This window comes from Siphateles boraxobius, unplaced genomic scaffold (assembly GCF_051911475.1).
Source record: "Siphateles boraxobius isolate OS27281-9 unplaced genomic scaffold, OSU_SipBor_1 130, whole genome shotgun sequence".
NCBI classification, from domain to species: domain Eukaryota; kingdom Metazoa; phylum Chordata; class Actinopteri; order Cypriniformes; family Leuciscidae; genus Siphateles; species Siphateles boraxobius.
The window spans coordinates 39,245,997-39,272,176 of NW_027508734.1; the positions used below are offsets into that span (position 1 = coordinate 39,245,997).

Below are 26,180 nucleotides of genomic sequence, written 5' to 3' on the forward strand. Positions count from 1 at the left end.
ATTGTGTAAATCACGTGAGAGAATCTGAAACAGATACTGCTGCATTTTCTTGAAAATGAAAGTAAATCCAGGCGTATTGCTCTGTTAAAAGTCCATCACCACTCTGATCGACGGGACATAAGGAAGTAGATTACTTACCAGACATACAGACGAGCGAAGAGTTTCACAGAAGAGTTTCTTTAGCATCTCACCAACATGCTTACTTTAAATGGTATGTTGACACTTTTTATCTTGATCTTCAAGAAATGCTAATGATCCGTGTGAATGTAAAGAAAAGTGAACACCATATAGGTTATTATAATTAAGTTTGTCTGTACTAGTGAGGGTGACTCCGGATTTGCTTTATAGAAGTATCATGTCATGTAACATATTCTGCTGTATCAATGTATCATAATTTATAGTGGATATAATAATTGCTAATCTTGACAAACTCACGTTTAGTTTGAATTATTGTATCTGTTTAGAATGAAAACACTAATGTACTATTCATGTTGAAATGTATGCCTTGTTTCTCCAAGTCATCTGACGATGTTAGGAGTATGTTGGTTATTTAAAAAAATAAATAATAAGCATAAAATGACACACTTTGTGTTGTGTGTGTGTGTGTGTGTGTGTGTGTGTGTGTGTGTGTGTGTGTGTGTGTGTGTGTGTGTGTGTGTGTGTTTACATTAACAATGATATTCCCATAGGAAATCAAAATGGTAAAAAGGACGATGACTTTTCTGGAAAGAAGTTGAAAACACTTCCCACTGAGCTACTCAAGAGTGGTGGAGATGCTGTCGTGGTAGATCTACAGCGTAACAGACTCAAACAAATCACTGGCATCTCGCAACTGACAAACCTGAAAGAGCTTAATCTGGCCAGGAATGAGATCACTGATTTCCCCCTGGAGATTAGAGGGTTACACCAATTGGAGAAACTTTATATGAATCAGAACAGTCTCAAAACCATTCCAGAAAATGTATTTCCATCTTTGGGGAAACTTAAATTCTTAAAGTTAAGCACCAATCGGCTTGAAAAGCTACCCATCGATGTGAACAGGTGCCAAGAGCTCACCTATCTGAACCTGTCCAACAACTGCCTGAAGAATTTGGATTCTATTGTGGATCTTTCGCACCTGAAAGAACTTTATGTCGAGAGGAACCAGTTGTATGAGCTACCAGACAAGCTCTTTCAAAACAGTAGTTTAACTCAATTCAAAGCTAATGGCAACCCTCTTAGAAAGCCACCTGTGGAGGTCTGTGCTGGGGGATTGAAAGATATCCAGAGTTACTTTTCAATGCTTGAGGCAAACGCCCCACATGTCTACACTGTGAAGACCATGTTTCTGGGGAACTCCATGGCAGGGAAATCCACTCTGTGCCGCAGCCTGGAGCAGGGTTGCCCTGTACCAGTGAAAGAGGATGATCGTACTGTAGGGATCGATATCAGTGAAGTTGATAGAGATGGCATCCGTTTCTTCTTTTGGGACTTTGCTGGACAAGAGGAATACTACATCACCCATCATGTTTTTATAACAGCTCAAGCCTTTGTCATACTTGCCATCAACCTTTACAGGTAAAGCATTCATTTTTATTTTTTTTCTACTGCTAGATAAAACGGTCCATACTCTAACCATTAAACACACTATACAAGTCATTGACAATTCATTCTTTTATTAGCAAGAATCACCTATTACTTTGCTCATCCTTTTAAATTGCTTGTTGGCTTTAGGAGGGGCTATTACTTTTCTAAACAATCCGATGTGTGATCTCTGCATTGTAGACAATAAAATAGGCAAAACCAGAATATTATAGAGGATTCCTTCAGACACAATTAACATTCATTTAACTCCTCCTCTCACATTTTTACAAGTGATTTTTTATTGTGGATTTTCACATATTTGACATACAAGATTAACTTTATTTTTATTTATATATTTTTTTTATTTAGATCTTTTTTTTAAAGGGGTCCTATTAAGCCTTTTCATGTTTTCAACTTTAGTTAGTGTGTAATGTTGAGCATAAAAAAGATCTTACCCAAACATTGGAGTTTCTGTGCTCAACTAAGGCAGAGGCAACATCTATCTAGGTGAACCGAACAATGGTGTAATGATGATTCAGTTCGACTCCCAAGACTAAAGCAAAATCCTGACACGAGAGCAAGAAATTGCATCGAAAGCAAAGAAAAGTGTTTTGAGAGAATCACTTTTTTTTTTTAGAAAATGTTTTCACACTGATAGCAAAAAATATATATTTGAGATTTTTTATCAAAGTATTTTGAGAGAGATTTTTTTTCTGAGAAGTAATTTTAAAAATGTCTAATTTATATTTGTTCATGTTCTATGAGAAAATACTTTCTCTCAAAACTTTTTTTAGTCTCAAATATTATTATTTTTTGCTATTGGTATGATATTTTTCTGTCAAATATTCTTTTTTCTCTCATGAAATGCTTTTTTGCTATCAGTGTGATAACTTTTTCTCTCAAACTTTTTTTTTCTCTTAGATAATTTATTTTCTCACATGTAATAAAGACACAATTCTAGCTGCATATGAATCAGGCTTGAATTGGTTTGAAATTGACGGCATCCTTAATATTTACATCTGAGGAGAGCTCGCTATTATGGCAAGGGGTGGGATATTTCCCGAACGTGCTTACCGGTGCCAACCGCAACACAATGGGCCGGCTAACCAATCACAGCACATTTCTTATTTTGGAATGAGGGGCTTTATCAAAACAGGAAATAAACAACATGTTCAGGCCAGACTGAGGAGAAAAGTGCTGTGTAATAATGCAAAATATGTGAAAAATAATGTATGTTTTGAATAATCAAGCATGAAAGCATATTCTAGTACACCCCAAAAAAAAAATCAAGACTTCGTAAAAGGGCATAATAGGACCCCTTTTAGATTAACTTAATCTAAATATTAATACTATTAATACTTTTATTAATAACTTTATCTAAATTAATTAATCTATATATTTATTCATTTATTTTAGTTACAACATGGATGACCAGAGTTTCAAAGAGAACGTGGACTTCTGGATCAAAAATCTACAACTTAAGATACCAGACTCAGTGGTCCTGCTTGTAGGCACTCATGTTGACCAGTGCACATGTGCTGAGGTGAATGAAAAGAAAAATCACATCGAAGAGCGGGTGAAGGAAATGCTTGAAAAGCACACAGTTACCTTAGAGCAGCGGAGAAAAAACCTCCAGGATGGGGACAACCCATCTTTGAACTACGACCAGATAAATCAAATCGAAAGACTCACTGAATACAAACTAAAGGTAATTTGGTTTTGTATTGCTGTCTTAAAATATGCATCCAATGAAATGCGCTGCCATGATCTGCTTCATTTCCTTTTGTTTTTAGGTCCTTGAATTTATACTTATAGATTGCACTAAACAGGAGGACATTGACAGACTACTTACTCGCATCAAAAATGATGTTTTGAACAAAGATACATTCCCCAACATTGAAAAGACTTTACCTAGGAGCTACTATGCTGTGGAGAAGGATATCTACGAACTTGTGAGGAACGGTGATATTCCAGAGCATGGTGAGTAGTTTCTTTGTTTTGTTTGTTCTTAAATTAGTTTATTTAATTAATAATTTTCTAAAGTCTGAAATTTGCACCTATTAACAGGAATTGTGAGTCAAAATGTCCTCTTGCCTGAACTGAAGAATAGACATGATACACTGGACGATGACCAACTGAAGTTAATTCTTCAGTATCTTCACCGAATTGGTGTCATAATGTGGTACAAAGAAATCCCAGAATTGGCAGGTTCTGTGTTTGTGAAACCATCATTCCTCGTCTCACTGTTCAAGGTTCATGCATCAAACATTTAAACTACAAGCATCAAATGTCTTTGAATGGCAATGCTAATCCGTGTATCACTTAAAATCCTTCATCACTTTTTTTTTTTGATTCTGTCACAGACTATTGTGAGACATGACCTGGTCCAGGAACTGAGCAAGATTTCCGCTGCACAGCTGATGTCAGAAAACGCACTTGGAATACAGAAGAAAAGATGGATCAGTGACTATAAAGACAGAGCATCCTTAAGCAATGTGGCTATTAGGATCCTTGTGCGGACTGAGCTCCAGAAGAATTACGGCAACGATGAAGAGCTAATTGAGGAGGTTGTTGGGTCCAAAAAGAAGGAGGGGAGTCTCCTTTTACTACTAAAACACTTTGATGTATGTTTGTCAACCAAACATAACAGTCCTCTAAATCCAAAAGCCAACGAATTCTGTCCAAAGAAAGACTGGGTGGCCTCAAATCCAATTGTGTACGAGCCAGATGCTTGTCTTTTCCCGAATTACCTGTCAGACAATAAACAGGTAAAACAAAAGTGGGAATCAGACAATACAGAAGACCTCTACATCCACGTATACATCCTACCTGAGATTCCACATGGTTTCTTCCACAGGTGAATGCTTATGCTTGTCTTTTTTAGACAAAATAACGAAATACATGTCATTGAAGAACATTTGCATTTATTCACTCTATTTGCTGTAAGGGAATGTGCAAAGCATCATCAACCCAGATACCAGGAAGGATAATTTGCACAAAAAGCTCATTTAAACTGATTTAATTGTGAATGTATTCCCTTGTATGACTAGTATGACTTGTAAAACTGTCCCTTTACAGGCTTGTCATCAGGACATGCTCCTTATACTCTCCATACTGGATAGGAAAAGACCAGTGTGTGCTCTGCAGTGGCAGCAAACGTTTTCTGCTAAGAGAACGGCGTGATGAGGATCAGTTCATTGAGATCCGCTGCAAAGAGAGTGAACGTAAGACCCCTCTTTTTCTCTCACGTTTGTGTGCATGTTTTTAGTTTATATTTGTCCTTTTAAAGGAATAATTCACCCATAATTTACTCACCCTCACGCCATTCTAGGTGTATATGACTATCTTCTTTCAATCAAACACAATAGGAGTTGTATTAAATAACATCCAGTCTCTTCCCAGCTTTGTAATGGCTTTGAATAGTGTCCGAGTGTTTTAAGCTCCTGTTTTACGGTGTGTGCTTTAACCTTACACCTTTAAACTTATTATTTATTATACTCAGGTTAGGTAGAGCAAGTCAAATCTGACCTAAATCATAAGCGTTCAAATGGTTCTTACAACTTGTTCAGAAGACTTCTCTGTGGTTTAGTTCTTGCTTAAGGTTTATTAACAACAATACTGGTAGACAATTGCTTGCAATTAGTATAATAGTTATTTATTAATATTCCAAAAAATAAAATTTAAACCAAAACTAATAGCAAAGTTACAATATAAAGCAAGGTATAAATCAAAGGTTCAGCTGGTTTTCTGGCGTCGAAAGATACCGCTAAATCAGTATCTGCTGGTTCAGTCTTCTCATCAGTCTTTTATACTCAAACCGTTCACTGCCGAAGTCAAACTCTCTTCTGTTGTCATCAACTGGAGAGCTGCCGAGACTTCCATGACCCTTTTAAGGTGTTTCCGATGTAGTCTGCCAACTATCTTCTTGGCTCTTTTTCTCTTGGTTCTCCGTTTCTTCGTCTGTAAAATATACCTTATCTACAGCATTACATTTTTCTTAAAAGCAATTCCTATCTAATACATACATGCTCTCTACTCTAAGTTACTTAATATAAACATCTACTACTTTTATAAGGTTAAGTATACATGCAAAGTAATTTGTAGTAGTTATTTTTATATAATTTCCAATACATTTTCATGCAGCATCACTACTTGGGTTACATAAAAGTACTACTAAACAAAACAGACATTAATCAAGACAGAGTCATTGCAAATAATCATCTTCATTAACACTCCAAAAAGCGAATCTATCCATCATAAAAGTAATCAATACAACTCCAGTGGTTTAATAAATGCCTTCATAAGTGAAGCTATGGGTTTTTGTAGGAAAAATGTCCTTATTTAAAACTTTATAAACCATAATCCCTGGCTTACAGCAACTGCCATGTGCATGTTCATGAGACAGTCGACTTCCGGTGGAAGGATCATATGTCATACTTCGGGTCAGAGGTCACCCTTCTGCCTAAACTCGACTCTCTTGTCAACTTGTGTACGGCCGTTGCCGTTAATGTATTGGGGTTAAAAAGATTTTTTTATATTTCTGAAAGAAGTCTCTTATGGTCACAAAGGCTGCATCAATTTAATCAAATATACAATTAAAAACAGACTGAGCGCCAAACTAGAGGTGTGCAATCCTGACCCTATGCAACACACTGCGGCGCAGGACAAGTTTTGAGTTGCTGATTGCAGATGTAAAATATAATAATCTTATAATAACAGCATGCAGAATTCTGCGTGCTGTTATGAATTCTGTCACTTGAGATATTGAGCAACATGTGTGAAAAAAATTGCCTATAGACACCAAAACGAGACAGAATCTAACCGGACTGTAGACCTCTTTCTATCTCCTTTTATAGGAACGTTACAAAACGCAGGAGCGGTGTATAACATATTTTTGGCGGAATTTCTGTTGGAGAGGTATTGAGAAAGTGAGTGCACAAGCGGGACATTTTTTGAAAGACTGTAGAAAGAGAGATGGCTGAGATATTACCAAAGTTGAAAAGGTTAGAGGAATATAATTGAAACGACCAGGCAAGAGCTAGGATTAATATTGTTAAATATTGGAAAAGCTTTTCAGCGCTGCAGGGACGTTAGAAAGCGAGAAGGCCTGAAAATGACCCAGAAGTTGCTTTGTTTCTGCTCGATACGCCAGTGACATTGGTTTTGCTGTTTCACAGAACAATGATATGCTGTTTTTGTTGTTGTTGTTTAATCACAGCTGATGCATGTTCACTATTTGGGGGGCGGAGCAAAGAAGGGAGGGGTGTGTTTCTTTTGGGTAGGGGTGTGTTTGTTTGTGTGTCAAACAGTGTTTCTCAGAAATTGTTTACTTCACCTTTTGCTGAATAAAAGTTTGGTTTTATTTTTATACATGTATGTATGTATGTGTGTGTGTTTTTTTCCCATAAAAAAATATAAATCTATATTTTAAATTAAAAGTTGACAGTGACTCTGATCATAGGAAATGTCACTGGATTATGATAGCTCACAAAAAAACAACCACTGTACAAGTAGCCTGCATTGTACTTAATGTTGGTAATGTACTAGGTCTTCCTCATATATACATTGAATCTAAATTATTATATTATACTTAAAAATGTTTCTTCCTGTAGTTGAAACCTCAGAAGACACCCAGAAAGCATGGAAAGTGATAAGGGAGATTATGAAACGACTGAACACACTGACAGAGCAGTGGCAAGGGTTGTACCAGACTGTCCATAGTCCCTGCAAGGCCCTGGACTGTGATGATTACTTTGAATGGAATGACTGGCAAGAATGGTTAGAAGATTCCAGAACAAACCCATTTAATGTGTAAGTTGTCATTTGATTCGTCCTCTTTTGTTTTCTCAAAAGACCATTTTTGCTTTCGTTGTACAGACATATTCTTTTATTGAATTATAAAGCATCTTGTTTTTAATCGTATTAAGATACAATCAGGTGACTGAATATTGTGTTCTGACTTATAGAGGACTCGATGAGAATCGAACTTGCCGTCATGGTCACCAGCGAAAGACAGAGTCGCTGTTCCCTAGAAGTAAATGCATTTATTTACAGAGAAATACAACACACACTTATTCTTCTGCCTTTTATAATTCTTTGTAATTACATTTTTTTTATGCAGCTCCTGATGCCTAGACCTGAAGGGAAGACGTGAGATAATGCAACAAAGAACAATGCCATAAATGCAACAAAAAAATGACTTGACTTGATGTAAAAGGTTTATGTGATTGATAAATTAATTAATAATCAACTTGATTGTGAGCACAAAAAATACTGTCTTAATATTTTCAATACTGCAAATTGTAATTGCTTCAAAGCAATGAACTATTTGCATAAATCCTATGTAATATAGGTAATGTGTATATTTTTAATTTTGTCTCGAATGGACAATCGAACGTTATTTAGGTGAAAATACACACATTTTTTGTTGTCTAATCTATTCTACAGTTAGAAATTGTTCAGTGGATATTCTGTCTTGTAGAAGCATATTGTCGCCGCTAGGGGGCGATCCATTCATTTACGTTACACATTTTGTTTGAGAACTATTTGTGGAGGGCTAAAGTCTTGCTGTTATGGAGTCCTGGCTTTATCATGTTAGTAATTGTCCAATAAAGATATCCACATACCAGTACTAAGGAATTTACCAAGTCTTGTCATACTTTCTAATAAAAAAAAAAAGGCCTTCATGTTTACTTCAACACAAGTAGCAATTTTTACACACACACACATGTTTGTTTTTTTGATTTATGAGGACATTCCATAGGCGTAATGGTTTTTATACTGGACAAACTGTATATTCTATCCCCTTACACTGCCCCTATCCCTAAACCTACCGGTCACAGGAGACATTCTGCATTTTTACATTTTTAATAAAACACTGCTTAGTATGTTTTTAAAGACATTTGAAATATGAGGACTCATGAAATGTCTTCATATTTCATGTTCAAGTTGTAATACCAATGTAATACCCATGTCATTATACACATTTGTGTCCTCACAAATCACAAAAACAAACACACACACACACTATATTGTACAAAGAAAAAAAAATATATATATATATTTTTCACAAAATCTTTTAATCTGACATTAGATTTGTTGATATTAGTTTTTTCATTGTCCATCTGTTCATTCATGTTCCGATGTTTAATTCATTTTAAAGTAAATAGCATGGCTGTCACTGTCAGTTGATTTGTTTGAACGAGATTTACAGTATACATATTATTATGACAGACGGTTCAGTTTGGAGCAATCTGGGGTTGAAGCACGAGCCCGCGCGCAAGCACAAACACATTGTAAAGGCTTTCCGTTGACTTCTGTTATATTTAAATTGAGATAATGTTATTTTATATCCCCGAAACCTAAGCCTTGTTAAGACATGAGTTAATGTGTTCTTTTTTTCTCATTAGGACCGGCTGATCCACAAAATGTAGGCGATTTCAGGTTTTACTATTCTTGTGGAGACATGATCCCGAAAATGTTTGAAAAATCGTATCAAAATCTAAACTATTATCAAAAAAAGTCTTTAAAAACTTATTTTTCCTCCATTGGTTGCTATGCAATCTAGAGGATAAAAGTTATTATATTCAAATTTAATTGCTCATTTAGACTACTTGTTTGCATGATATGCCCCTAACAAAACTGTGGCAGTTCCATGTTGATGATGCTTCTTTTATAGGCTGTTTGTACCATGATAGCCTACTTTTTGGCACTTTTTGTTCATAACATGTAGGCTAAGTCTTATGCTGTTAGGTAATAAACCACACCGCAGACTGACAATCGGTACATTATTTGAACTTCTAAAAACTGACGTCACTCCATCGTCTTATACAATATCAATAGTTAACACTGCTCGTTTTACATTGCACAGAACATATGTAGGCTACGCGTGCGCCGGGTGAGCATGATTCCACAGAGACAGGCAATACCTCATACGCGTGGCGCACTGAGCGCACCATAGTTCCTTTGAGTTTGTCAAAGCCACGCGCCCGGCGCGCGATGCCCGAGCAGGGGATTCATGCAGGGGGCGGGGTCTTCCTTTGGGAGCGTGCGGCCAGAAAGGGGGTGGAGGTCCTGCGCACGTGTAGAAAAGGGAGAGCAAGTTGCTTTCCCCTCAAATAATTCGCCTAACAGGTGTATCTCTTCTCGCGAGCCACGCGAAAGGCACGAGAGCGGCGCATTACTTGCAAACTCCTCACCTCATTTATTTATCTAATTTATTTCACGCGACATGGAGGCAACTGTCATCGCCACGACGCAAATAACGCAAGACTCGTTTTATCAGCCGTTTTCGGAGACCCTCCTGCCTCATGCGAAGCAGGACATGGAGTGTAAAGTGCTGAAGAGACAGCGCTCGAGCAGCCCAGAGCTACTCAGGTGCAAGAGGAGACTGACCTTCAACGGACTCGGCTATTCTATCCCTCAACAGCAGCCCATGGCGGTGGCCAGACGTAACGAGCGCGAAAGAAACCGCGTCAAGCAGGTAAACATGGGCTTCCAGACGCTTCGCCAGCATGTGCCGAACGGAGCGGCGAACAAGAAGATGAGCAAAGTGGAGACGCTGCGCTCGGCAGTGGAGTACATCCGAGCGCTTCAGCAGCTGCTGGACGAGCACGACGCCGTGTCTGCTGTGTTGCAGTGCGGTGTCTCGTCTCCATCGGTCTCCAACGCGTATTCTGCGGGCACGGAGTCTCCTCGTTCTGCTTACTCCTCTGATGAAGGCAGCTACGAGCCTCTCAGCTCTGAGGAGCAAGAGCTGCTGGACTTCACCACATGGTTTGACAGATATGAATCAGGTACGAACTTTTTTTGGCACTTTCAGACCCAACTTTCAACGTACCCATGGGCCCCTTAGCCTAACAAGGGGCCACCAGTTTAAAAAAAGTTTAAAATCCAGTTTTTAAATATCTCTGACACTTTATTATAACAGCACAGAAACATAACATTAGAAAAGAGTTCTTTATCTTTTTCTTGATTACCTTCTGGTTAAAAACCCTTAGTTTTTATACAACACATCTTATGACTGAATAGTATTCATTTTTGGTGTATGCCTGTGACTCATAACTGTTATTATTCTATTACAGGTGCTTCACTGACTACTAAAGATTGGTGCTGAATGGACAGCACAGGACCGGTCCCGGTCGGAGATACGTTGTCTGCTGGTGCCTGTGAAGAATCCGAGTTCATTGACTGAGCACTGGACACACAGAGGGCCATTTCCAGCAATGTGCTCATGCACACAAATGCAACACTCGCACGTTTCCAAACGTTAGAACTGCACTGGTTTTGAGGCGAGCGAGGATGTCTAAACTGCTGACTTTTGTCTTGTCACCCCATTATGTGTTCAATATTTTGCCCCGTTGATGCAATAATGTGTAAATGCGACTGAATGAGCCAGTTCGTTCCTTCCACATTGTACAAATAACGAGGTGACCAGTTGTAGATAAACGAATGAGGAAAAATAGTATCAGGTCCCATAAACGCCGTCTGTTAGGGAATACACTACTGTTACTCTAGGCAGCCCACATGCAACCTGTATATTATAATATTTTGTTCTAGATATGTGACAGCATTTTTGTACTGGATGAATAACTTTTGTATCAAAGTGTGCACTTGTGTGTTTTTCTACAAACTTGTGTATATGCAATTTTTTATAAGAGAAAACCTATTTTATGTAAAATAAAGACTTTATTTATTCAGATAATTGCCTTGTGTTTGTTTGAATATATGTTTACTTCGACGAATATATGTTGAATATATGTCCAAATATGTTTAAAAAGCCTATAGCTACGTTTTTAAAAATAAATGTTTACTTGCAGAAATGCACTTTACACAAATGTAGATACTTAAGTATATATAATAGAAAAGTGCTGATTTACATGGAAATAACCACTACAGATACACTTTATCTTGATTTCAAATGTTCAAAAGAAGTGGCTTTGAGTATGTCAACATGGTTTAATTAATGTGAGTCATTTACTGTATAAGCACAAAGGAAAGTGACAGGCAGCTGTAGACGGGACACAACCTTGGGTTACAGTGTGTGAACAGTTAATTTTTAAGCAACAACAAAAAAGTTGAAGTGTAAAGCAATTTATAACCCCTGAATACCTTTGTGCTGTAACCAATGTGTCCGTACCAACCTATGGAGGCTGTGAATAGACGTCAACTGAAGACTAATGGTGATGAACTAACTGTCCTGGAGGGCATCCAAAATATCCTACCAATGTCTGTTTTCCTGTTCACTTTTTTCTTTCAGTTTTCTTCCAGACATATACAGGAGTCTTATCAGCTAAGATAAGGAGACTTGTTAAGGTTTGTGCAGTTCAGACTCTCCCCATTTAAAATGGATCATGCAAAAAGCAGATCTATTCTTGCTTGAAATGACATCCTTCAAAGTGCTTCAAATGTGAGTCAACCGAGCACCAAGCTTCTGAGTGCATGAAAATTAGCATTTTCTATTGTGCGTGTGAAGTTTGGATGCACTGTAAGGCCTTTCGCCATCATCCAATCAGACAGACCCGTGCTGATTTTGAATGGCCTCTGATTTAAGTGACACAAAAGCACTTTTGTGTGAGGGCTACACCATATTCATCACATTGTGCCTTCAACATAAATCTGATTGGATGTCTTGGGCACTTTGATGTCGCTCCAGTGTACGAGTGGCATTGTGATGTCTAACTTCTGTCTGTATTACCTATTTTCAGCACTTAGAGCAGGAGGTCCTTTTAATTTGTGAAGAGTGATTTCATAAAAAAATTCTCTTCTCTGATAAAACACCAGCAGAATGATTGACACTACTTTACAGAGCCTCACACAAAAGCCTGATTTGGGTCCGGGCGACAAATGAAAGGGGCCGGGTGTGGGCCTCATTCAGACTAATTTTAATCTTTCACTCCCTCTGTTTTTTGTTTTTTTTATCTAGACACTTTTCTATAGTTTTGTCTTGTTCTCATTTTGGAGATCATAGGATAGTTCTCAAAGAAGGAATCCCAGTGTTATATGGAAAACAACAGCCTCAATTTTCTACCTATTTTACAAATCAGCAGCCAAATACTGAAATACAATATTTTAGTCATGGATTTTATGCCTTACATTGGCAATATTCCCGTTATTCTTCACAAAAATTTCCTTTTTCTCTCTCCATTTGGTTGTTTCTCTCTCTCTCTCTCTCTCTCTCTCTCTCTCTCTCTCTCTCTCTCTCTCTCTCTCTCTCTCTCTCTCTCTCTCTCTCTCTCTCTCTCTCTCACTCACACACACGGCTCATGATTGTGTGCAGTCAGGTTGATTTGCCCTGTCTGGCTCTGCATGCTAAACGCTGTCTTAAATTGCCCAGCACCCTCCGCACACACTCCTTCTTGCACACACAATAGTCATCCGTCTCGGCCGAGGGCCAGACCCCCCTCCCAGCCCCTCAAACTTCATCACACACACCCAAAACAAACCCTGCTCTGAGCACTGCACTCCTAAGTCCAGCGGCCGATCCAAAAGAGAGAGTGTGCTTTATTCCACACTCATGCTTTGACAAAAATTTCATTAGTGCTGTTTAAAAATAGGAGATAAGAGAAAGATTAGTTCTGTAATGTATGACGATTAAACAAACAGTGATTTGGTGAACCAGTGTGTGGTCAGTGAGTATACTCAGCGCTGGTGCTGGCCAGGGGCCTTGTAAGCAAATACGCTCCTGAAGTTCCTATATCTCTCAGCCACACTTCCATTGTTGTGAGGCGACTCATATCTCCATGGCTTCTGCTTGTTTGAGGAGCTGGTCTGATAGAGGCCCTCTTTGTGGGTGGCTTTCTGAATTTATTCAGGCCCCCCAATGTAATCTAAATAATCAACTAGCTTTCTTAACTATGGAGACTGGTGGCTGATTAGATGTTTGTGTTCCGATGTTTATTTCCTGCTGATCAGCTGTGTTGTCTCATTATCTCATTGATGATTGTTATTAGAACGGGCAGTTATGACCTCACCACTTGGCTTCGTTTCAAACTGCCCACCCCACTTTCTGTTCATTTTAGGATGTCATTTTCGTTACAAACTTTTCAAAATGCTTATTTTTGCAGACCCAAAGGGATGTAAATGATATCATGAGTCTTATTCACCAGTGATTTCTACTTTTAACCATGGCTTTCACTAAATAGTGTTTTCTTTTTCTTTGTATTACATTACAAATACACTTCCAAGAATTATTGATGAAGAGCCATTCTGATGTTCGAGTCATTCCACGAAACCGGTACGATATGGACTTACACATTTTTGGATTTTTTTTTCCAATATGTATTACTTTTCTGAACACCCCAAAACATTACAGTTTTTTACAATCGCTATGACAATTTTTTCACTAATTTTAACAAATTTCCTAAACTCTTAACGCACCAACACACCTACAACACATAATTGGCAAAACAGTTAATTTAATGCTCAAAATCACACGTTGTAAACTAAACTCCAACACTAATTTTCAAAATACAATAAAACACTAGCAACAATACACTACGTCTGACAAAACACTGCAAACATGTCTCAAAATCAAATAATTTTTCAAAACACTAACATATATTCTCGTCCAACAGGAAGATTTAGTCAATCATAGCACAATCATAAAAACACGAATATCAGATGGAATTACAGAAACTGCATTATTTTATGTGTGTCAGGTATGCCCTTATACAACAGACAGTATATTGTATTGATCATAGATTGTGTGTTGCACTGCAGTTTCTTTTGAAGCCTCCCTACATTTTTGTTTTGTTGGGTTTAGGTCTTTTGCTGCAGAAATTCAATAAAAAAGACCCATCTCAGAGTGCTTTATAGAATGTACGGTTACTGTAATGAAAAAACAAAGACAGAGACAGAATTGCTGCAATAAATAAAATAAATAAAAATAAATGTATATATTTGCATCATTCAATCAGCTGTTTCTCAGTAACAATAGAATCAAATACAGGGGATATACAGTATTTGTGTTTCAATTCACAATATAAACAGCTGTTTACCTTGACTTTAGCCTGTAAGGTTAGGTTTAGAACATGGTGTTATCCGTTCTGACATACAGTGTTAAAGCATTGGTAAATTTGCCAGTAAAAATACATTGTTTTGGTCTTGTTTGAGCTTGTGTGTAAAAGAAGTTCAAGCATTTTAAATTTGTGTTAATTGTATGCATTTTGTGTTAAAGCAACAAGAAATGTTTTAGTAGTATAGCTTACACAGACGGATGTAGTGCTAACTGTGTTAAGAGTTTAGGAAATTTGTTAAAAGTATTGAAAAAATTGTCATAGCGATTGTAAAAAACTGTAATGACATATTTAACTTCCAGAAAAACATATTTTCCCACCTCAGACATTAAATCTTTATTATTATTGGTAATCATTTTAAGATATGGGCACTTTTAGTCTTCAACCCAAGGACACCATGGGAGCTCTCTGAATATAATTATAAAATATATTTGTAATGAAATCAACATTTTCCTATTAATCAGATGTCAATCACACTAATTCAGTAATTGCAAATATAAAATGTACATATCATTTCCCACTTATGCTATAATAAAGCCTAAAATGGGCACTTTTTGTGACAGCAACCTCATCATTTTTTATCAAAGATGTGGATTAACTTCAGAATTTGAACTAAAATCAGTATTCTTATGATTGCTCTGAACATTTCAGACTGAGTTCAACAAACATTTAATTACTTTTCATTAACCTAAAAAAATATTTAATAAAAATGTAGGTGTGACGGGGTTGAGACTAGGGTAACAGGGTTGAAGATGGTAACGGGGTTGAAAAGACAATTACAGCTTAACATATAAATAGTTGTTTTTTACTCAAATTCACTGTAAGATTTTCTATAAGCACTGTATTTTATTATGTAACCAAGAAAAACGACAGATATAAATTGCCATTGCAACTCAGTTTTATTAACCCGACTGCAGTAAAAACAACAATAATGTAGTATACATTAGAACATTATAAAATCACTGAATAGGTCATCAAAATAAAACATATAACTTGTGTGCTTTTTTGATGTAACTTGTGTGTGTGTGTGTGTGTGTGTGTGTGTGTGTGTGTGTGTGTGTGTGTGTGTGTGTGTGTGTGTGTGTGTGTGTGTGTGTGTGTGTGTGTGTGTGTGTGTGTGTGTGTGTGTTTTTGTTTGTTTTTTTGCATGTGTGCACGCTTCGTGGCAAAGAAGTAACGGGGTTGAGTGTGATGGGTTTGTGATTTTTTGCTCGAAAATGGCCACTGCTTTACATGTAGTGAATAACAGGAGAGCACATGGCATGCATGATATTAAGAAATCATGTATGTTTTTAAAAAAACAAAGATAATTTTCACAAGTATTTGATGTAACAGGGTTGAGTCATTGAGCTTGACAACCACAATACCGCAATTCTAAATAAGTTATAGTTATAAAAGAAGGTGGTAACTTGCCTGTGTCTACACACAATGTTGTTCAGAAGACTTCTGATGTTACTTCCTGTTGTTGATGTCACATAACGATCTGTTCATTATTTTTATGGGGGGAGAATGATGTGTAACAGGGTTGAGGGATTACTGAGGTACGGAACTAAATAATGTGGTTTTAATGAATAATCATGAATTTACTTTGAATAAAAAAAAAACATTACCAGCAAAAAAGCACAGATGATTCATGGGAATAGCAAAATGTTTATTAATCATATCCCAAGTACAATTTCATAGATGGCCATGAGGGACATGACAAAATAGCTGGTGTCAACTGAAAAAACAAGATAATTTCTAATATTAAAGATACAATGTATGTAATTATTTTTAAACTTTATTAAAGGAGACATTTCAATTGATACAAAAAGCTATTAATAATAGATTTTGGTGAACCAATAGGTAAAATACAATTAAAAAGGTCAGAGGGACTCGTGGTTTCGGTTAACCATGGTTTCGTGGACGGTTTCGTGGAATGACTCATTCACATTTCAGTGATTTTTTTTTTTCATTTTTATTTATATAAATAAATATAGAAACATTTTTATTTATATACTGTATGTTTTTTGTTGTAAATTATTGGTGAGGAGTTGGTCTAAGATTCATCATATTCAAATAACTGTTTTCTATTTTAATATATTTAAAAAATTGGTATTTTCTACTTTGTTTAAGTTGTGTTTATGTTGTGAGTATTTGGAGAAGATGAAGATGTTTTCTTAATTTGCAGGTATTTTTCCATTTGCATGTGTTTTCTTCAGTTGCCGCACATTGAGCTCTCTCGTCCACCGTAATAGAAAGTTAAAATGAATAGCATTTATTTGAATAAATATATTTTGTAATATTATAAATGTCTTTACTGTCACTTTTGTTCAATTTAATGCATCCTTGCTAAATAAAAAAATTATATATATATATATATATATATATATATATAATTTGTTTATATATATATATATATATATATATATTTATATATATATATACACACAGTATATATAAAAATCTTACTGACCCCAAACTTTTTAATGGTAGTGCACTTTTTTTTTTTTATACCTCAAGAATGATTGCTGAAGATTGCATGCACCTTAAATTTACTTCAATTTCCCCTCAGTGCCTAAAACAACAGGTACAGTTAGTTTGAGGTCAACATAGAGTGACAGTATACAGTGATGACCCTCTGAAAGAGGTCACACAAAAGCTAGGGTGTCACTCCGGATTCCATCCCTGCCATTTTAGGCCTGCCCGCTGTATGCCATTCTTCAGCTGTCCCTCCGGGCCACCATGCTTCAACAGACAAATAATGATAAGACTCCACTCCTGATAAGCTTTACATGCTTCAAAGAATCATGGCTGTGGTACCCTAAAAGAAGGTTAAAGCATCTAAAGTTTTGGTATTATTAGTCCACATATGCATACACATCTGTGCATGCATGATAGCATGCAAGATTAGCATCTTGTCTCTTCAGATGGGTTTCCAGCATCCAGTGTCTTTAATTTCCAAGTTTAATAATTTGCCTGGTGTTCTCGCCTCCCCTTATCACCCTCTGATTAACAATCTGTATGCTTAGTGTGACACTATAGTTACAAAAAGGCATAGATGTGAGACCTAAGCTCATTTATCAAAGGCCTGATGATAAGGTACATGCTCCAAACACTTGTTATGTCAATAACTAAGCAGGTGTGGGAAACCACTGCTATGAAAGGCTATAGTGACTCCCAACCAGGGGTTTGGGCTACTTTGAAAGATAAATTATTTTTGACATTTAAATCTATAAAACTTGCATATAATGTTGTATATATACACAAGACTGCACATATTAAAGCAGTCAAATCATATTTTACTGTTCAAACATTTGGGGTCAGTAAGATTTAAAGTATTCAATACTTTAAAAAATGCTGTTCTTTTATTCTTTCTAATCATCAAAGAATCCTGAAAGAAATGTATCACACTTTCCACAAAAATATTAAGCAGCACCACTGTTTTCAACATAATAATAATAATAACAATAAATGTTTAGAATGATTTCTGAAGGATCATGTGACACTGGAGACTGGAGTAATGATGCTTACAGCTTTGCAATCATAAAAATATTACATTTTAAAATAAAACACAAATATTTTAAATTGTAATACTATTGAACAATATTACTGTTTTACCATATTTTTGATCAAATAAATGCGGCCTTATTTGGTGAGCAGAAGAAACGTTGTTCAAAAACATTAAAAAAAATTGAACCTTCCCCAAAATTTTAAACGGTGGTGTACATTTTTTTTAAAATGATAATGTTATGTTACACTTACACTTATTTGTTTGCACCAAAACACGGCGAAGGATCACAATGAATTTGATTTATCATGCATAAAATTTCCCTTTTATGTTGTTTTATCTTTTTCTACACTTTTTGGGCAAATTCACAGAGATGCTACGCAATAGATGCATTCAAGCAGCTTAAATCAGAGCAGTCACCCCTCAAAGACCAACTAACCAAAGCCCAAAAACCTGTGTGCTTGATTGCTGCTCTACATTCTATATCTGAACTTCCAGATATTCACACAGATGGGTTTCATGATAACTCCATGGTGCCTTTCTCAAGAAAGTGTTCATGCTTGATCAAACATTTGCTTAGCTGATTATCATTCAGCACTCATCAGAGCACTAGCTGCTCCAAACAAATACGATGATTGTTTACACTGGTCCAGATATTTAGAAAGCAGCAGCGCATCTCACCGGCAATAGTGTAAATTCCAAAGAAAATTATTTACACAATCTCCATACGATGAGATGGATTTGATGACAACCCCCTAAACACACGCAAACTCATTGTCAAATATCCTAATGCAATTACATCGAGTATGTACTGTGCACTTGTTGTGAATAGCGCCCAACACACAAATCTGCCATGGCAAAAAAAAAAACATGCAAGTACTTTTTTTCCTGACGGTTTGCATTTTATCTTTCAGTGAAGACAAAAAGAGCTCACAAGCATACCAAGAGCAATATTGACCTTCTTGTCTGTTTGGACAATTTAGTGTATTTCTTAGTGTATTTTTAAATATTTAACTGTCCAGACCTATCCTCTTGTGAACATTCAACTGCGTCTCTGCAAGGGGCTTTTGTGTTCCCAATGCCTCACCCCATGCTTTTCTCATTGGGCGTATTTGTCCATCATTGCAGAAAGACATAATAGAATTCAGGCTCTAATCACATCTACGCTTTGCGCAGTGTTTTTGTATGCTTTCTCTCCCGCTCATTATATCAATACTCATCTTCTAGCCGTCCCGAGCCGCCCTCTGTGAGCGGAGGACAGGAACGGAGGGTGCGGGTGGGGTGGAGAGGAGTCTGAATGGGTTTATGAGGGGGGTTGGGGTTTGTTGAAGGGGTCTGAAGACTAAAGGTTTTGGGTTGTTGCTGCCCCTTCAAAAGAGCCAAATGTACCATTAAGTCTTTGTCGGAGAGCTCTTGTACTATGCAGATTTTCGCTAATTCTATTCACAGCTCTCTTCTACCCTAGACATTGAATAAGTCTGCTGGTTTAGGATGTTCTCTTGACCCCCCCCCCCCCCCCCCCCCATAAAAAATGTGCTTGCGTTTTGTGATTACACAAAAATATTATTCCTCAACTTTCATTAAGAAGTTATTTTCAGCTAAGTTGGTTGATGGAATGCTTAAATGACATCCATAAATTTGTTTCCATCCTGTTTTCACGGTCAGCTCCTCAATAGAGCTCTGTTTCGAGGTAAGTTCTTCTTTTACTTACCCCAGTCTCTTTCTTTCTTTCTTTCTTTCTTTCTTTCTCTCTCTCTCTTGCTGTTTTGACGCATATTCCTTTTGTTCAATTAGATTTCTTCAGTCTTTAGTGAAATTTGGGGAGCTTAAAGTCCCACCCCTCTTTAATCTGAGCAATAAGTCTACTGTTATGCAAATACCCGTTTTTAAAACTATTAGTTTATTTGTTCCTGACATCTAATGCCCTTTTACATGAGCTGAATGTTTATTTGGTTGAGGGTGTCTTCATAGAATATGTGAGTGCTCTAAACTAATAGTAATTTCCATTGTGTCATATTTGCACAATACATTATTTGTTTGTTTTCTTACATTCAAGGTCTATGGAGGTTCACGTAGAGTTCAGGAAATTTAAGATGAGTTCAGAGTTCAAATAAAAGAAAACTGCTTTTAGTTGAAGGGTGACTAAGAGGAACCACGCTGCAGGGTAGGATAGTATGTGCTGGAGAGAGAAAACAGGTGACTGAGCTTCACGTCATTTGTCCATCGTTCTCACAGGCTAATTTATCAATGTGATTCTCTGAAGCCTTGGTTCCTTGTCACTAACTCTGGCTCTTATTTAGAGAAAAAGATGAATTATCAGCTGTATCATGCTGATTTTAAAAAATAACTAAATACATTTTAATTAGCATGATCATCATAGAAAAGGGGTGTAAAGTGTACATTACATAAACATCACCGTTCAAAAGTTTGGGGTTAGTAAAAATGTTTAATGTTTTTGAAAAAAGTCTCTTAAGCTCACTAAGGCTGCATTTATAGGATCAAAATTACAGTAAAAACAGTAATATTGTGAAATATTATTATAATTTGAAAGAACTGTTTTCTATTTGAATATATTTTAAAATATCATTTATTCCTGTGATGGCAGATCTAAATTTTCAGCAGCCATTACTCAGTCTTCAGTGTCTCATGAACCTCAAATTCAGGTACACATTCATCCATACAATGACTATGTGTTATTTCAAGTCAGCATAGTGCAAAAGCAGCCTTCACATGCAAACACCACAAATATGATAAGCAACAGTGATTCTATGGTATGCATGTTGAGACATTTGCCCCTGGCTCTGTTGATACTCAAGACAAAAAGTAAACCGTCGAGCAACTGCCTGTTAACTTGTTGTCACTCACAATCACATAAGGGTTGGTAATGGCGCAGACCCAACTGTGATGATTAATAATGCTTTGAGTGACAAATATATGTTGGGATGGATCACTCACACTGGAAAAAAAGGTCAAATCAAGGAGTTTTTGTTGATTATGAAATACCGTACAAAAGTTTGGGGTCGGTAAGATTGTCTCTTATGGTCACCAAAGCTAAATTTATTTGATGAAAAATCAAACAAAAATAATATTTGTGAAATATTACAATTTAAAATAACTGTTTTCTATTATAATTATTTTAAAATGTACTTTATTCCTGTGATGGCAAAGCTGGATTTTCAGCATCATTACTCCAGTCTTCAGTGTCACATGATCCTTCAGAAATCATTCAAATAAATCTGATTTGCTGCTCAAGAAAAATGTCTTATCATTATAAATGTTGAAAACATTTGTGCTGCTCAATATTTTTGTGGAAACAGTGTTTTTTTCATTATTACTTGATAAATAGAAAGTTCAAAAGAACAATTTATTTGAAAAAATATATACAGTATATATTGTAACAATGTAAAAGTCTTTACTGTCATTTTTTTTATGTATGAATGGATGGATGGATGGAATAGTGTAAGTGTGAATAGGTGAAGGGAAGAGTCTCTTCTCCAAACTCCTTTTAGAGTCAGGTTCAGTGTGAATTGCCAGAGAGTGTGTGCCATTCAGCATACCATCCTTCTTCTGGTGAGAATGAAATGTAAAGTGACAGAACCCTAGGCAGTCTCCTGTGTGTGTGTCTCGAAAGCGTGCTTGATTCAAGATGAATTGTGAGCCTGCCAGGCACAGCTGTACCAACCTCGTCTCACACTCACAGAACTAAAGAAAGAAAATATGAAGAGAAAAGATTGGCATGATGAAATGATGTCCTATGAGAGCATGTGTGATTTATCTTTGTCGATTTTTTTATTTTGATGAAATTTATACAGACTACAAGCAAAAAAGATTATGAATAAACCTGCAATTGTTGGTGAATCAATGTTGTGAACTACTCAGCATATGACATTTTTGTTTGTTTTCTTTTTAAAAAATTACATGACTTGGAGTCACCCAATTATGACCCAACTTGTTCTGCACAAAGTTCTCCCACTTTTATCCCATGTCTCCTTGTTTCCATGAGCATGTCTTTCTTCTTAATGAACAATGTCCTGTCAGAGGAATGACACACTGCATGTAAGTTAGAGTATGGCAATGGAGTACCTTGTTCCTTGTTCATTGAGGTCAAGATAACTTTGAGTCACACTGTCTGCATGAAAACCCCTTTTGCAACCATCCCACCCCCTTCTCAGTGGGGGCAATCCGCTAACTGACATACAACAGAACAAGAATTTAAAGCTTCATTTAGCAGCCCATTTTTTTTCACTGTTTATATAGATATTGATCTCAAACAAACATAACAGCACAGTTAAGGTAGATGTCTGCACTTGTTCTAGTTCTTTTTTTCTAGTTCTAGTTCTTTTATTCATAAAGCACATTTAAAAACAGTCTGATGACTGACCAAAGTGTTGTACAAGTCAGATAAACACAAGAGAAAAATAAGTAACACATAATAAATAAGACCATCAACATCATTTAAAAGCTAAAGAAAACAAATAGGTTTTCAAGAGAGATTTAAAAAGTGATAGGGAGGGAGCAGCCCTAAGTTGTGCTGGCAGGCTGTTCCACAACCTAGGTCCCACCATGACCCATCGTAAGACTCTGGAAGGGTTATAAGGATGCAACAGTTCAGATATGTAGCTTGGTGCAAGGTTGTGTAGACCATTGTACACAAATAGGAGAGTTTTAAAATCAATCCTAATATGAACCGGAAGCCAATGAAGATCTCGTAAAATAGGCTTGGCGTGATCATACTTACGATCATTCTTAAGAAATTTGGCTGCAGCATTTTGAACGCATAAAAATGGAAGGATGTAGAAAGATAAAAGCAAAGGTGCCAATATTATCTGTGTCAAATGGTCTATGGCTATCTTCTCAACCACAACTGTAGCTACTATATAAAACTAAAATTATATATATATATAATTTCACTTAAATGACAATTAATAGGTAATTTTCATTGCCATTTAAGTGAAATTACTGAACTTAAATATACGAGCTTGATAAAAATCATCATTCTAGAAGAAAATTTCAGATGGCACTTAGAGGCTTTTGCATCTGAACTCTTCATATATATATATATATATATATATATATATATATATATATATATATATATATATATATATATACGTATATAATGAAAACTTTCAGTTCAGAAACAGGTGTTGATTTAACCATTCTCTGATGGATTCAGTTCAGTGTAGGAATCATCAGATTGTTTCAAACTAGTAACTTCTTGTTTTGTACTATTCATTAAAACAACCAACTCAAAAGAGTCATTCCATTGGAAATCAGGCTATAGGTGCACTATATGTGGTTTATTCACTAAAAAGAATCAATGTATTATTTGTATGGATTTACTATAGAGCACCGACTCAAAAGAGTCATGTGTTCATGAATCAGACTACACTGGTCCTACTGTATTGCTGCGTCCCAATTCGCATACTATCCGTCCTAAATAGTATTCGAAAATAGAATTAGTACGTCCCAAATCGTAGTATGTTGAAATGAGTGTTTCAAAGATACCCGGATGGTCTGCTATTTCCAGTCAGAATCCGAATGTAGATTGATGCACACTCTAACGGCTGATATTGCCCACAACCCATCGCGCGTTGGACGAGGATTTGGTTAGAACTACAAACAGGAGTGAAAAGTGTTAAAAAACTACAGACATGGAGGACGCGCGAGTCCCACGGTTATGAAGAGAGGTTTAGATAAAGAGGTTTGAGTGATTAATTATCAGTATCCAACCTGACGAAAATGAATGTATTCAGTGCTGTCCACATTATAGCATCTGCAGCAATGGGAACTTTTGTAAATATACGTTTAGCCATTACCTTTTAAATGCATCATATTCAAATTGCAAACACGAGAGTATCCGCATGAAAGACCCACGACTGGCAGATGAACGTGCTCTCCGAAACAGTAGGACATCAAATTAGATTGAATTGAGGTTTTTAACTGTGATGAGATGATTGACAGGGCAGTTTACGGTGACAGGATGCACGCAGCACGCGACAGAGCTGTCCATTAAAGATGACGTGATAGTATGTCCCAAAGCTTGCCTACTCTTAAGCTACACACTCAAAAGTATGTACTTTTTCTTCACAAAAGAGTACATACTTTAAGGGCATAGTATAAGTAAGCAAATTGGGACGCAGCATATGTTTTTGATTCACTATAAAGAACTGACTCGTAAGAGTCATGTTTTAGCGAATCGGACTACATTGGCCACATTGTATGTTGTCTGTGCAAGCAGTCTGTGAGCTCAAATCAATAGAATGACATTTCTTGCTATATATTATTTCACAACACAGACACCTTAAAATTGCATCACATTCAATATAGACTGCAAACTCACGTTCACAACTCGGCCAAAATATGTGTTTGTGCTTTCACTCATAGTCTTGCATGTGAGTGTGCAGTTTCTGTGTGTCATTTATCACATCAGTCTAGCACACTTTTATTGCCGGGCCCCTCCACACTCAGCAGTGGCAGATGGGGATGGACTGCAAGGAAAAGGGCTTCCTGCTGCGTATCCTTTCTCACAGTTGAGTTGTGGGGTTGCCAAAAGCATGTTGCCTAAAAAGCCCCGCGTCCTAGCATAGGGCGGAGCGTACAAAGTACAGATTCTTGCAGGGGCCTTCTGACCAGGGGCCAGTTATTCTCGTTCACCTTAAAATGCATTCCTTCACCTCCTCCTTCTTCGGGCTGTTTCCCTGCACTGGTTCTCCATTTTGAGACTCCATTCATGCTTTAATCGCTCGGACAATGGACTTGGGCTAGGCCTCTAGCCGTCTTTGATTGAGCTTAGAAATCACATCCTGTCAAATGTAAACCAAAGGCCAGCTCAATCTGTGATAGTATGAGTGGAATGAAGGACCATCTGTCCATCACAGAGAGGCAAAAGGACCTGCATCAGAAGAGATTACAGAATAGATAAGCAGCGTCTAATGTTGGTAACGCATAGTTTGTTGGTTTTATGCTACATTCAAGACCATTAATTTACTTTAGCTTATAGCTACAAACCTGACAAGAATAGAAGTACAGGTATGTTTGTTCTTTGATCTTCCATCCAAGTTCAGTTCAAAACAAACTCACGTGTCAAAAGCCCCTTCCCTCTACCAGGCTGACACTTGCTTTCTTCCTTTTCCATTGACACTTTTCCTCTTCCTACACTGTGCATCACTCCATTTTTGCCCAGTGGCCAGACACCATGTGGTCTGGATGCTGTCTGCTTCGCACCTTCTATAAAGGCCTAGTGAATCTGCAGACTAATGCCTATTGTGCTTCCCTATTGATCCCTGACCAGCCATATTGAGACCCAGCAGGATTTCAAAGGGACAAAAGCAGTGTACTGCATTGTCCTGTCTTCTAAATGAAGAAGTCCGTCCTCCTACAGAGAACAGTCCCTGGAAATGTCAGCAGAGAGAGGGCCTGTGGGGGAGGAAGTGAAGGGGGAATGGTTAATTATTAATACACCAATACAGCTCTTCCGCAATTGCTTTACTCCCCGCCAACTTCTACAATGACGATAGAATCCCTAGAGGTGCACAGATGTCTGACCTCCATCTGTAATACAACATGTTATGAGTTAAATATGTGGCGATTCCCCCAGTCTTCTGAGCATGAATTGCAACCCATTTTCAGGTAATAAGCTGAACACTATTTGTAAGCAAAATTAAAACTAAATAACAAAATAGTAAGTCTTTGTTTTTTGAGCATCTCAAACTTCCATAATTCCGTTACATACCTGCTACAAAATCAAGCTGTTTTAAATATGCAACTGTCAAGTACCAAGATTTACCAAAATTACAAAAAACATGGGCTAATAAAAATAGTGAGTGTGCATGTTAGACACTATAACAATTGTGTTAAAGGGATAGTTCACCCAAAAATGAAAATTCTGTCATTAATTGCTTATCCTCATGTCATTCCAAACCCGTAAGACTTTTGCTGATCTTTGGATCACAAATTAAGATATTTTCGATGAAATCTGAGAGCTTTCTGTCCCTCCATAGACCACTCAAACTACCACTTTGATGATTCAAAACGTTCATAAAAAGATCGTAAAACTATGAATTGAGCGGTTTAGTCAAAATTTTCTGAAGAGACTCGATCGCTTTATA

The 26,180-nt window shown here is 36.9% G+C and overlaps 2 protein-coding genes across 2 annotated transcripts; both read left to right on the forward strand.

Annotated features, from left to right (window-relative positions):
• LOC143737644 (malignant fibrous histiocytoma-amplified sequence 1) lies at positions 1-8,202 on the forward strand. The gene is made up of 10 exons (XM_077229375.1): positions 1-211; positions 690-1,557; positions 2,980-3,271; positions 3,357-3,543; positions 3,631-3,815; positions 3,927-4,420; positions 4,642-4,787; positions 7,176-7,374; positions 7,530-7,597; positions 7,685-8,202. Exons 1-10 carry the CDS (start codon positions 196-198, stop codon positions 7,696-7,698), a joined length of 2,469 nt encoding a protein of 822 aa, XP_077085490.1. The 5' UTR covers positions 1-195; the 3' UTR covers positions 7,699-8,202.
• A 1,170-nt stretch (positions 8,203-9,372) lies between these two features.
• ascl1b (achaete-scute family bHLH transcription factor 1b) lies at positions 9,373-11,254 on the forward strand. Its single transcript, XM_077229376.1, has 2 exons — positions 9,373-10,358; positions 10,647-11,254. The coding sequence occupies exons 1-2, from the start codon at positions 9,794-9,796 to the stop codon at positions 10,676-10,678; spliced, it is 597 nt and encodes a 198-aa protein (XP_077085491.1). The 5' UTR covers positions 9,373-9,793; the 3' UTR covers positions 10,679-11,254.
• The last annotated feature ends 14,926 nt before the right edge of the window (positions 11,255-26,180 follow it).

Coding starts and splice junctions, on each gene's coding strand:
- LOC143737644 (XM_077229375.1), top strand. Junction 4,421..4,641: donor CCACATGGTTTCTTCCACAG/GTGAATGCTTAT, acceptor GTCCCTTTACAG/GCTTGTCATCAGGACATGCT. Junction 7,375..7,529: donor AGAACAAACCCATTTAATGT/GTAAGTTGTCAT, acceptor TCTGACTTATAG/AGGACTCGATGAGAATCGAA.
- ascl1b (XM_077229376.1), top strand. CDS start 9,794: ATGGAGGCAACTGTCATCGCCACGACGCAAATAACGCAAGACTCGTTT. Junction 10,359..10,646: donor GTTTGACAGATATGAATCAG/GTACGAACTTTT, acceptor ATTCTATTACAG/GTGCTTCACTGACTACTAAA.